Source organism: Papilio machaon, chromosome 18, assembly GCF_912999745.1.
Source record: "Papilio machaon chromosome 18, ilPapMach1.1, whole genome shotgun sequence".
In the NCBI taxonomy this organism is placed as follows: domain Eukaryota; kingdom Metazoa; phylum Arthropoda; class Insecta; order Lepidoptera; family Papilionidae; genus Papilio; species Papilio machaon.
The window spans coordinates 2,683,015-2,696,338 of NC_060003.1; the positions used below are offsets into that span (position 1 = coordinate 2,683,015).

The 13,324-nt window shown below is 46.9% G+C and overlaps 1 protein-coding gene across 1 annotated transcript; it reads left to right on the forward strand.

Annotated features, from left to right (window-relative positions):
• The first annotated feature begins 7,553 nt into the window (after positions 1-7,553).
• On the forward strand, positions 7,554-9,686 carry LOC123721949 (tropomyosin-1, isoforms 33/34-like). Its single transcript, XM_045682312.1, has one exon. The coding sequence runs from the start codon at positions 7,554-7,556 to the stop codon at positions 9,684-9,686; it is 2,133 nt and encodes a 710-aa protein (XP_045538268.1).
• Positions 9,687-13,324: the final 3,638 nt, after the last annotated feature.

A 13,324-nucleotide genomic window follows, 5' to 3' on the forward strand; every position in this document is an offset into this window, starting at 1 on the left:
CTTTATAAAAATTTACGTTATAATGCAATTAAACAACAAATTTCCCCAGCATTTATTTACAGCTGTAAATTTGATTTATTAAATTACAGTACAAAAATATGTCATATCTTTTACTCTATATTAAAAAAAAACAAAGAGGACAATATAAGGGTTTTGAACAGTCGAAATCCTCGGTTAGAATTGTATTGTCAAATGAATATGTTTTGTTCTGAAAGCTTCAAGTTCTGTGTTGAACGTAGTTGTTTACTCAATGACATCTGCCGTTGACACAACTCATTAGCCGCTTCAAATTATAAAAGCCTTATTTATTTTATGGTGCTTTAAAATTTTTGGTAATTAAATTTATTTATCTGTACTGAATGAAGTTAAGGGAACCAGGTATATTTTAATTTTGTTTTGGACCTATCGACTCTATTAATATGAAAGAGTTGGTTAATACCGTATGAAAAATCAATGACCTGGATGAGAATGGATTGTTATGAGTTTAAAGTATTTAGATAACTATTGAAAAGAATATTTTATCAAAGAATTAATAAAAACTATTTCATTTCATCCTTTATTTCCACTATCAACTTCTTCGATATCTCTAAATTTGGCACATATATGAATCATATTTGAATGTGCCAAAAAGTTTTTCAATTTTTGTGAAACATTTCGAGCTCACATAACAAAGTAAACAAGCTGCAGTGCGACACTGAATATAACTTTGTGTTTCTCTCTGCGGAAATTAAATTCAGATAACGTCCGAGAATTTATTGGACCCCATGATCTACACATACGTCACATATTTTGAATTATTCAAGAAATGATACACTAATAAATTAAAAAAAAAACTAACCATAAATATTACTGATAATTATCGAATTCTAAGAAATTTGATTTATTGAATAAAACCGTTTCCTTATTTGTTGACTAATAAAATAGATGTCAACGTTTACCTTCAACTATCGCTATAAATAAATTTGTCTATCAATATAAATCATATGAAAATCAGTTTAGTTATCTTTAAGTTAATCGCGTTTAGACAATCACATCGGCCAATACTTTAGTTTAAGTTATGTATTGATTTTTTTTACAGTACATATAAGGTCGCAAACGAGCAATCGGCTAACAGAATTCGCGAAGCAAAGTGACCGGTGCCCGTAGACATTCAAACGTAACCGTTGACGTAAACGTAGACGTTGCGGTGTACCTTTAATCGACAGAGGACTCGATGAAAGATGATAGTTCCTCTTCCTTAAGTACCCCTCCTCCGTCTAATCCACTTCTCCTTCCCATCCTTTCATTATAAAAAGAAGATAAGAAGGGGAAGATGCTTAATTATTTACGTACAGATAATTCAGTAAACAATTCCTTTGTAATCAGATATTTGTTAGTGAACTGTTAAAGCTAGTAACTGTATAAATGCACAAACAGTCTGATATGGCAACAATCTGCTACAAAAACTAAAGTCATTCCTAAACTTTGTTATGTTCAGACCTTTGTTGTTTTACCACAATTGTTAATTACACACTCGTTGAGGAATACTCTGTCCTCAGTGGTATTTCCAAACATTTATGAATAAGGGGCCTTCAAGAAAAGAAAGTACATCTGTCTAAAAGGAGAGCAACGGTTCCTCTGGTGATGCGAATGTCCGGGGCGTCGGATCAATTACCATTAGGCTATCTATGTCCTATTCTTGTTTGCCCTCTTTTCCGATAAAAAAACTCTTTCATTTAATAGTCACAACAAGTTAAAACTTAATGAAATGAATTTTATTTTATAAAGAGGAATTTTCCACGTTACAAAAATAATATTTTATTAAAGTAATATTTGAGCGAAGCGGGGTCAACATCGGCACGTACTCGTTCAATGTTGTTCGATGTTAAATGAAATTGCTGTATGTAGTAACAACAGGATATTGTTCACTGTTACTGCCTTTATTAAATTAACTTTCTTTATTTTTATAGTTTTTAATACTACCAACTTCATTCTTATGAAAATGGTTAGGGTTTATGTACACTACATCAACTATCGACTAAACTTCTTAGTAGTAACATAGTATACACGCTCGAACCTAAAAGGGGTACGTAGACATTACGAATTTGTATTTCGAGCGAGCATGGTACATTTGCTATCCTTCTTCTATATCCTTGTATGAAATAAACAATTTGTGAATAAATAATGCATTGAAATTGATTTAAACTGATAAAAGATAAATTTAGATCATGCTTAATTCATTATTTTATGCTCAATTGCCCGACTGAGTCAACGGTAATATATATTGTTTGATTGTGAGTAATAGCAAAGAATTGACTGATTTTTCGCAGTGAAGTGTCATATGCGCTTGAATATCCCACAGGTGCAGTCAATTGGTCTTGTGGATTATTATATATTTTAAATTATTAAGTAATCTGATTCATCTTAAATAGTAAGTCATTAAGATATTATAATGCAGAAAGAAGAGATGCATTCATAGCTAATGTCTTTTGTACTCGAAGTACAATGCAGTTCGGTTTCAAGCGCCCATTGTCCCGCTTGCGGTTGAGACAAACTTATAATTAATGTATTCAAAAGACAAGAGAATCTCTAGAACAATTTTATTGTGTAATTAATTATATAATATTATACCATTTAACAAATTACAGCCACTAGTGAGTCGTATCTTATAGACTTAAATCTCTTGCTCATTAGATTCTCATAATTTTAGGTAAAAATATAGAAGTATAACCCTCAATATGGCCAAAAACTACAGCTCTGTGTACATGTATGTTCTGACAAACATACTTGCGTACCTCGGTAAATATTACCCTCCAAACACTCAAACGTTTACTTGATTTTTTATATACATTTAAAGATTAGAATTTTTAATAAAAAATCAAGGAATACAAACAAAAAAGACGATTTTTTTTTAATTAAAAAAATATATATTTAAAAAATCTCTTTTTACACTTGAGAGTACTGGTAATAACTTATATTGCTACCCATTGCAAATTTGTAAACGGCTTTTAAAATTGCCTGAATCGTAACGAAACTTTTTCCATAGCTGTACTGCTTTCTTTTCACAACATTTATTGTGTTTTAATACCCTCAAAAGTAATATAACAACGGGTACGAAATTTATTTTTTGTTTTTGTTTGATGTACATGTTAATTATAACTTTTTCCATATATTAAGAATAATAATAAATAAAAAATCTAATCCATAGAAAAAATAATTGTATAAATTATCATAGACGAATAAAAATAGTGTTTAATATTCTTAATATAATACGACAGAATCCAATGCGTGATAAAAATTAATTAAACAAGCCGTTACTATAGGAATATATTCTCCCTCCCATAATCTGTCTGTAACTTAACATGAAAGCTCATAAAAAATAGATAAAAAGTGTTATTTTGCTGCCTCTTTGTCTTTGTCAGTTGAATCAAAATGAATGAACGTTAATTAACTTTTTAATCTATAGAGTTCTTTGTTGAAATGCACAATAATCCTATATATGATGTTATTGTTATGAAAGCGTCTATTAAGTGAACTCGGTCAAAACACTGAAGAGCTTTCAAAAGTTTCCAAGTTAAAATCTTTGGGAGTGCACGTCACAAGCAACTATACGTCCTCCCCTTGCCTCCCCCATATCTCTAAACAGATAACAATCTCCTCTTTCTTATAACAATTGCTTTAAAATGAAAATGAGTTACATAAAATATTTCTGTACTCTCAAAACTCATTTGAAATTTTTGTTTAAAATAACGTAACTTCATTATCATTTAAAACTTACTTATTTCGATGGTTGAATGCATAGATGCTTTTTAACACGTGAATCCAGAATGTCTAAACTGATCTGGATGAAATTTATAACAGTTTAAGCACTAGAACGGCGCATAGGTTAACTCAGTTTTATTTTTTCAACAATTAATTATAAAGCAATATTTCTACGATAAAATTTCTGAGAGTTACTAATTAAATATTTATATGATTCCCTTTGAAGTTAAAATTTAAATTAGCGTTGAGATTTCAAAGCCCGAAAACTTTAACAAAAGATGTTAATAATTTACTACGCATTCACCTTGATGAAGCCGTCGAAATATATTTTCTAAAAGACTCGATTGATTTATTGCCCACTCATATTCTTTTACTTGAAACTTAAAAGAATTTACAAGAACTACAGTTATATTAACTGTGCGTTTCCAGTTCGAAACAGTTCGAAATATAAAAATGTAATCACTTATTTTCCTTGGAAAGTAAAATTTTTTAATTCAAATATATCGAGTGTGGAATATCACGGTAATATTAAGTACTGCTATGCCAGTAATCACAATTAGTATTTTTATCCATACAAGCTTTAAACCTGTGGAATATTGTTCTTCGAATAAATGGTACACTATAATTTATTACAGTAATACGCTTAATATCTTAAAATAACCACCAGTAATGTTAATTATTTTGTAGTAACAAAGAGGTCGGGTTAAAATTGAAATAGCCTCGGGAATTTAACAGCAAAACCGCGATCACCGCTCTGAAACTGACCGCTTTGACTCACCTCGGTTTCCTTTTAAGGTTTTCAAATTTTGCCGTAAGTTTTCATTGCACAAACACTTGTTAAACACAGACCAGTGCGTATTCGTTGACAGAAATATCTTATAATTTTTCAATGATCTAACTTTAATAAATTCAACTCAACTTATAAGGCGACAAAATAAAAGCATTTCCATTTTTTTGCTAATATTAGATTTTCCACTTCACTTTAAATTATCATTTTGCTGTACAAACAAAGGTACGTGACATTCGAGAACATTCCGTTAAGCAGTTGAGCAAACAAGCGCACCGGCGGGATCGATCCACCGCATTGCACTCAACTTTTAACATATGCTTTGCTCACTTTTCATATTAAAAATAAACGGCACATGCGATCTTGTACGCGAATTACTATTTGTAATATACAAAATAAATGACAGGCGTCAAGTTCCAATAATCCGACTAACCTAACCTAACCTTACCATGAACTGCAAGTACCTACACACAATTGATAAATATGTAAACAAATAATAGAAAAAAAATTCCAACTGAAAGCATTTATTCGTCGTGAAAAATAATAGAAATTGTTTTTTTGATACAGCTTAATCTGTTAAGCTTGAACAATGTCGTTTTTTTTTTTTTTTTGTGACTGAGTAGTCACTGTTTGCCTTGAGGAGGCATTTACAGTTTCACCGGGCTTGAGGTGGCCGGGCGCAGATGGCGCTTAGCCTAAACCTCGTTTAAGAGTAACTAGGCTCGAGGGCTCCCTCAGGAGCCTCGGCTCGGGCTGTTACTTCGTTATTATTACCGGATTGGGAGGTCACCGAGCTCTTAGGTCGCTTCGGTGGACGCTCCATGGAGTGACTGGGCGCAAGGGCCCCCGAGAGGGGACCTCGGCTTGGGCTGTCACTCATTACGCGTTTAGCATTCCGATTCAAGGGTGCCCGAGAGGGCCGAACCTCGGCTTGATCGGTTGCTATTATCTGATTGCTATTATTAATACAGCTAACATTACTACCACTTCGAAAAGCGTTAGCGCTGGGAGAAGAAGTGGCGGAAGAAACTCCAGCAACGCTTCTACTATTAATAGGAGAAAACCTGCCTGCTATGAGGCCGTATCGCGAGAATGATTGTCGCAGCCGACATCGACTGCGGCGTGTGATCTGTTTGTGATGTTTGAGCTTAGCCTGGGCGATAGTAATTGCATCGTCTTGAAAGTCAAGAACGTGCCTAGGTCTACGATAATCCCGACGAAACTTACCGAGCGCGATTGGATTGTAGGTGGCGGCATCTACAACTAGCGGATTAGGATGACCGACGGCAGAGTCAAAATAACGACGCGACGCCAACTTCAGGTGTTGGGCAATGGTGGGCAAGTCCAAGTCTATATGGAGATCGCTGTTGCGCATGTACCACGGAGCTCCCGTGGCTCTACGCATGAATCTATTCTGAATCACCTGAAGTCGATGTATTTGTTTCGGGGCGATGTGCGCGAATACCGGACTAGCATATGTCATGACGGGACGAAGTACTGATTAATAGAGTGTCACCTTGTTCCGAAGGGACATTTTACTCTTTCTATTAATCAACGCGGAAAGACGACCTAGGATGAAAGCCGCGCGGTTCCTGACCCGGGTCACATGAGCGGAGAAGTTAAGTTTAGAGTCTAATATGACACCTAAGTATTTAACTTGGTCTTCCCAAGGTATTGGGCTGTCCATGAGTTTAATGGACGGAAGAGCAGCCCCTTTCTGGCGTGAAAAGTAGAGCGCCGCGCTTTTGCTAGGATTAATTTCGATCCTCCATTTCCGAAACCAGGCACCTAACGTGTTGGCAGCGGTTTGGAGACGTCGACATATAGCTTCGGGTGAACGACCAGATGTGTATACGCAGGTGTCATCGGCGAATAGAGCAAGCTCTACACCGTGTACGCGGGGAATGTCGTTTGTGTATAAGGTAAATAGAACAGGCCCTAACATCGAACCTTGAGGCACCCCGGCTCGAACGGGGTGCAATTGTGAGCACACTCCCTCGACGCGGTAGCGGAACGTGCGATTACTTAGGAAGTCTCGTATTATGCATACGAGACGGTCGGGTACTCCGTACTCATATAGCTTGTATATAAGCCCGTTGTGCCATACTTTATCGAACGCTTTCGCTACGTCGAGGAAGATAGCTCCGGTGCTAAGGCCACGTTGGCGTTTGACAAGTATGTGCTCCGTGATGCGGTGCACTTGATTGGTGCATGAATGTTTGGCGCGAAAGCCAAACTGTTCTGCAATAGGCATGCCTTTTGTATCCATAAAGGTGCGAAGGCGTGCTAATATTAATCGTTCAACAATGTCGGTTGTGTTTCAGTCGCCGTGAGTTTCCACCGCCGAAATGTTCATACAAATATCATGCTATCTCTTTCATTCGATTTGAAAAAAACAGAGATGACAGTATGTTTCTCAGTGGATACCTACGGAATAAATAACCTCACAGCAAATTCGACTTGACAACATAACAATTCGAATAGCGATTTGGGAAATCTCCTACAAATCCAAGAGATTTAAATTATTTTAATTAAACAAATTCACTGAATCAGCAATTATACTTTTATGTTAAGCTACGGTACTGATATAACGGAGGTCGCGCGCCGGTTGCCGTACCGTGTGCATCGTTTCCGTGTCGCTCCGCATTTAAAATCTTTAAATGTGGTAAAAAGTGAAGAGATTTACTTGTGTTATACATCGGGAGATGCGTCTCGGCGAGACGCATCTAGTGGTATATAATACGTAGTGGGCAGAGACCAAATTAGTTAAGTTTTTAGTGTTTTAGTGTTATAACGGTCGTTTTGGGCGTGGCACTTTTTTCGACGAAGTTCAAAAAGTGCTTCGATTTCGTCGTGTAATATATCGGGAGATGCGTCTCAGTGAGACAAATCGACCGGGATAGTTTTTAGTGTGGATAGAGACCAAATTAGTTTTTAGTGTTTAAGTGCGTTTTTAGCGTTATAGAACTTTACATATGAATAGTTTACAAACGCTATGAACAGCAAAAGCAAAGTGATTTACGACATGGGGGAGGACACCTCCATGTCGGACTACACGTGCTCAGAGGAAGAGGGCGCCTCCGGGCGCCGGCTGGAAGCCGCGGGCGCCGCGTGCACCGAGGACGCCGCAAGGCAAAACAAGGGAGGTAAGCCGCGGTCAGCGGGCTTGATATCAAAGTTCCGAACGGGAACGACCCATAAACGGCCATTGGCCGCTACATCCGCAGATGAGGACGCCCCGGCCGTGGCGCATAAAGTGGCCTCCTCTTCGACGAGGAGCCGCGTTAGGCGCCCGGTAGGGGTATACAGCTTCCTCAAGGAGGCAAAGGACTACCTGGCTGATGGGGGGGATAGTGAGGGGGAGGACCCCGACCCAACTTACCGTCCAAGCGGGAAGAAGACGAGCCCCGTAGTGGCCTCTGCAAAAACCTCCGACGATGGGACCCCCGGCGCCCTATCCAGGGGCACGGTCGAGGCCCTCGCCGAGGAGGCTCTCAAAAGCGTGGAGAAAATAAAGGAGGAAATTAAGAAGAGCGGCCACCTAAAAGGTACCATATGGGGGCAAATAAACCGGGCGACCAAAAGCGTAGTCGAGGCAGTTGAGGGCCTTCGCGATATAACGCCAGATGAAGAGCAGCGCAGGCTCCGTGCGGACAATGCTCGCCTTTCAAGGGAGCTGGATATTGTCCGCAACGAGCTGCGTGCCTTCAAACAGGCGTACGTGGAGTCGCAGCGGAAGTCCGTTGCAGCCCCGAGAGAGGCGACAGGGCCCCTGCAGCCCAACTTTGAGGAGGTGCTCAGATGCGCCATGGAGGAGATGAAGGGGCAACTCCTGCAGTCGGTAGGCGGGATGATCAATGCCCGCCTACAAGACCTGGAGATGCGCCTTCCTCCTGAGCCCGTCATGAGGCCCCCTCTGCGTGCCGACCAACGGCAGCCGCCGCCGCCCCGTCACAAGTCCCGATCGGGGCTCGTGGAAGGCGCCATGGAGGTGGATGGGGAAGCCCAGCCACCCCAGGCGCCCACACCCAGGGCGGTAAAGAAGGCGCCGAAGAAGGGCGCCGCAAAGCGGCCGACTGCCCCCCCGCCTCCTCCTCCCCCCAAGGGAAAACAGGGGGCAGGACAGGCAGAAGTGACTCCTCCCCCCCCAACCGCTGGAACAAGTGGAGAGGGGGAAGCCCAGACGGGGACTGCTGACAACTCCTGGTCCGAGGTTGTCCGGAGGAAGAAGAGGGGAAATGCCACTGTCGCTGCTAATTCCCCCCCCTCAGCCGGAACAACCCGGCAGATCGCCCCGGCCCCACCAAAGGCCGTTAAAATCGTGGCCCCAAAAACCGCGGCCATAGTGGTGACCCTCAAGGAAGGAGCCACCATGACCACCGCGGAAGGGGCCACGACTGACGCAAAATATACTGAGGTCCTGGCAAAGGCCAGGTCCTCGATATCCCTGAGGGAATTCGGTTTGGAGTCGGTCAGGATCCGCACGAGCATGACCGGCTCCAAACTAATGGAGGTCGGGGGGACCACCCCCGAGGAAACCGCTGACCGCCTCGCCGCCGCCCTGGTGGAGGCAGTAGGCAGCTGGGCGGACATCACCCGCCCAACCAAAATGGCCGTCCTCAGGATCACCGGTCTGGATGACACGGTGACCACTGAGGAAGTGGCGGCCCAACTGGCATCGGTCGGCGGGTGTCCCCCCAGCTCCATGAAAGTAGGGAACATCAGACCGAGCTTCTGGGGCGGCGGCTCCGCCCTGGTCAAGTGCCCAGCGACTGCCGCTAAGGCAGTCGTTAAGGCGGGACGAGTGGCCATCGGATGGACGATGGCCAGCGTCAAAGCAGTGGAGGCCCAGCCATTGAGATGCTACAAATGCATGATGCTGGGCCACACTCGCGCGCTATGCCCAGCGGAAGCAGAGAACGGGCGTCTCTGCTTCCGCTGCGGCAGTGAAGGGCATAAGTCGGCAGAGTGCGAGGCCCCCTGCAAATGCACCGTGTGTGCAACGACAGGGCGCCCACACTCACATGTGATGGGGGGTGCCAAGTGCACACCCCCGTCGGTGAAGGGCAAAGCCCCGTCGTCGAGCAGAGTGCCTCGCACTCAGCCCCAACCGCACGGCAGCCGTATGGCTGAAGAGGAAGAAATGCAGATATTTTAATGCCAAGACACCTGCATTTCGACCTACTACAGACGAACACCAACCACTCTGCCCGGGCACAGGACCTGCTCATGCAGTGCCTGGCAGAGTGGAGAATTGCTGTTGCGGTCGTGGCTGAACCCTACTTTGTCCCCCCCCAACCCAGTTGGTTCGGGGACACAGAGGGATTAGTCGCCATAGTGGTGCCGCCTTCGAGCCCACAACCCCTCTCCCTCAGGGAGCGAGGAGCGGGCTACGTGGCGGTGAACTGGGGAGAAGTAGTACTCATAGGAGTCTACTTCTCCCCAAACAGAAACCTCCGGCAATTCGAGAGGTTCCTGGATGGCCTGGAGCCGGTTGTGCAGAGAGCATCACCGGCCCAGGTCATCGTGATGGGGGACCTCAACGCTAAGTGCGCAGCGTGGGGGTCCTCCATCACTGACCTGAAAGGGGCGCTTCTCCGGGACTGGGCCGCCATGATCGGCTTAGTTCCGGAGAACCAAGGCAACGCCAACACGTGCGTGCGCCGACAAGGGGGATCAGTCGTGGACGTCACGTTCGCGACCCCCGGCATCGGTGCACGCATATCGTGTTGGCGTGTCCTTGAGGAGGTGGAGACCCTGTCCGATCATCTGTACATCCGGTTCAGGGTCTCCACCGCGCCCCAGGGGTCACAAGCCCGGACGGCGGCGGCAGGACAGCGAGGCGCCCAGGGCTTCCCAAAGTGGCAACTCTCGCGCCTCGAACCTGACCTGGCGGAAGAAGCCGCCATCGTCCGGGCATGGGCGGAGGAACCCCCCCAAACGGTGGGGGTCGACGAGAGGGCGGTGAGATTTCGCCGTGATCTGACCGCCGTCTGCAACGCCGGAATGCCCAGGGCGCGACGTGATTTCGCGCCCCGGAAAGGTGTGTACTGGTGGTCGCAGGACCTGGCCGCCCTGCGCTCCGCCAGTAACGCCGCCCGACGGGCATTCACCCGGTGCCGCAGACGGCGGAACAGAACAGAGGAAGAGCTGGAGCGCCTTTACACCGAGCTGAGCTCGGCAAAGAAGGCGTTCTCCAGTGCGATCAAGGCCGCCAAGAACTCTGCCTATGCGGAGTTCTTGGCGACCCTAGACGCAGACCCGTGGGGGCGCCCATACCGCATGGTGCGGGCGAAGCTGAAGGTGGCGCCCCCCACGGAAACGATGGAGCCGGCGGTCCTTAGCGCGGTGGTCGAAGGGCTGTTCCCGGATAGCCCTTCTTTTGTACCACCGCGCATGACAAGAGACATGCCGGCGGACGACGACGAACAGCTGAACCGGTCTGCCGCCCTCGCCCCACCCCCGATAACAAAGGAGGAAATGGCCAGGGCGGCGGGCCGGCTCAGGGGGACCCGTAAGGCCCCCGGGCCAGACGGAGTGCCTGGTAAGGCGTTACACATTGCGCTGGAACACCTCGGGGAGCGCCTCCGCACACTGTTTAACGACTGTCTGGCGGAGGGGCGTTTCCCCGGGGTGTGGAAGGAGGGGCGACTGGTGTTGCTGAGGAAGGAGGGTCGCCCCGTCGACTCTCCTTCCGGCCACCGGCCGCTCGTGATGCTGGATGAGGCCGGGAAGCTGCTCGAAAGGGTATTGGCTTCCCGGATCATCCAGCATCTGGAGACGGAAGGGCCGCAGCTCTCCGAGAACCAGTTCGGGTTCCGGTCCGGGCGATCCACTCTGGACGCCCTGACCGTCCTGAAAAGGTTCTCGGAGGATGCGGCCGAGAGGGGACAGGGGGCGATGGCGGTGTCACTTGACATCGCCAACGCCTTTGGCTCCCTCCCCTTCGGAGTTATAGAGGAGGCACTTCGGTACCATGAACTGCCCCTCTATCTCCGGAGGATTGTGGGACACTACCTGCGAGAGCGGGTAGTGTCCTACATGGGGAGGGGGGGAAGAGAGGAGCGGCGGATGGCCTCCGGTGTTCCTCAGGGGTCCGTCCTAGGACCCCTGCTGTGGAACATCGGTTTCGACTGGGCCATCCGCGGGGAGGTGCTGCCCCGGATGGCTGTCATTTGCTACGCAGATGACACGATGATAGCCGTCCGGGACACCACCTGGAGGAAAGTTAAGAGGAGGGCGGAAGCCGGGGCCACCCTGTTGGTCCGGAGGATCGAGGCGCTCGGACTCCGCGTGGCACTCCACAAAACCGAGGCCCTCTGCTTCAAAGGGCCGAGGTGGAGAGTGCCCGCAGGAGCGACCCTCCGGATCAACGGGGACGAGGTCGAGGTTAAGGCCCGGATCAAATATCTTGGCCTTATCCTCGATGGGGGTTGGCGTTTCGGAGATCACTTCCGGACGCTAACCCCCCGACTCGTCGGCGCGGCTTCCGCCCTCGCCAGGCTCCTCCCGAACCTGAGAGGTCCGGGCGTGCAGGTCAGACGATTGTATGCCATGGTCGTTCGCAGTATGGCCCTGTACGGCGCGCCGATATGGGCAGAAGCCCTTGACGCGTCAAACAGGGCCCTCCTCCGCAGGCCGCAGCGCATCGTTGCGGTGCGCGCATGCAGGGCCTACCGCACGGTTGGCCATGCAGCGGCCTGCGCTTTGGCCGGCACTCCCCCATGGGAGATAGAAGCGGGTGTGCTGGCCGAAGCGTACCGGGAGCGGGTCGAGCAGAGAGCTCGGGGCGAAGCCCCGGCTCCAGAGGAGCTCGCCCGGTCCCGGGCGGAGAGAAAGCGAACGACCATAGAGCTGTGGACTGCTGGCCTAGCGGACGCCAAATACGGCGCCCGCACCATAGAGGCTATACGCCCACAGCTCTCGGACTGGTGCGGGAGGCGCCACGGCGCAATCACATATAGACTTTCGCAGATGCTGACAGGCCACGGGTGCTTCGGGCGATACCTTCACCGAATACGAAGAGAGGAAAGGATGTCGTGCCACGAGTGCGGCGCTGATGAGGACACCGCGCAACATACCCTTCAGGTATGTACAGCGTGGTCCGAAGAGCGCCGCACTCTGGTAGCGGCGATTGGTGATGACCTCTCACTCCCAGGCGTAATTCGCGCCATGCTGGGCAGTGAGGGGTCATGGGAGGCGGTTTCCTCCTTCTGCGAAATAGTAATTTCGCAGAAGGAGGAAAGGGAGCGAGAGCGCGAGGATAATCCCCTCGCGCCCCCGCTCAGACGCAGGAGAGTGGGGAGAAGGAGGCGGGGTTTCGCCGCCGTACTTCTCCCCACAAACCATGCGTGAGAGGGAGGCCCCTTCAGGGCGATAACGCAGGCGGGGCCACGGAAGAAAGCTAAAGCGTTCCCGTGGCGCCCGCCATAATGCGTTAGAGGGCAGTCAGGTTTTAGTGGGTATTCCGGTCACCTTCTGTGACCGGCGAGTCCCACACTCCCTACGCCATTGCACAGCCCGGCGTAGGCGTGCGTAAACGCATTCCCTGACTTTAAAAAAAAAAAAAAAAAAAAAACGGTACTGATATAACAAACAATACCAATTTTTTCCAAAAACTACACCTAAAATGTAATTAAAAACTAAAGTAATGCTATAGAAAAGAACGATATATTTTCAATGTAAATAGACGACTAGAAATGTAGATGTATTGTTAAAAACATAATCAACTTATTTTAACCATAAATTGAAAATAAATACGTATGTCAATTAATTTTATTCTGATTTGTTATTTTT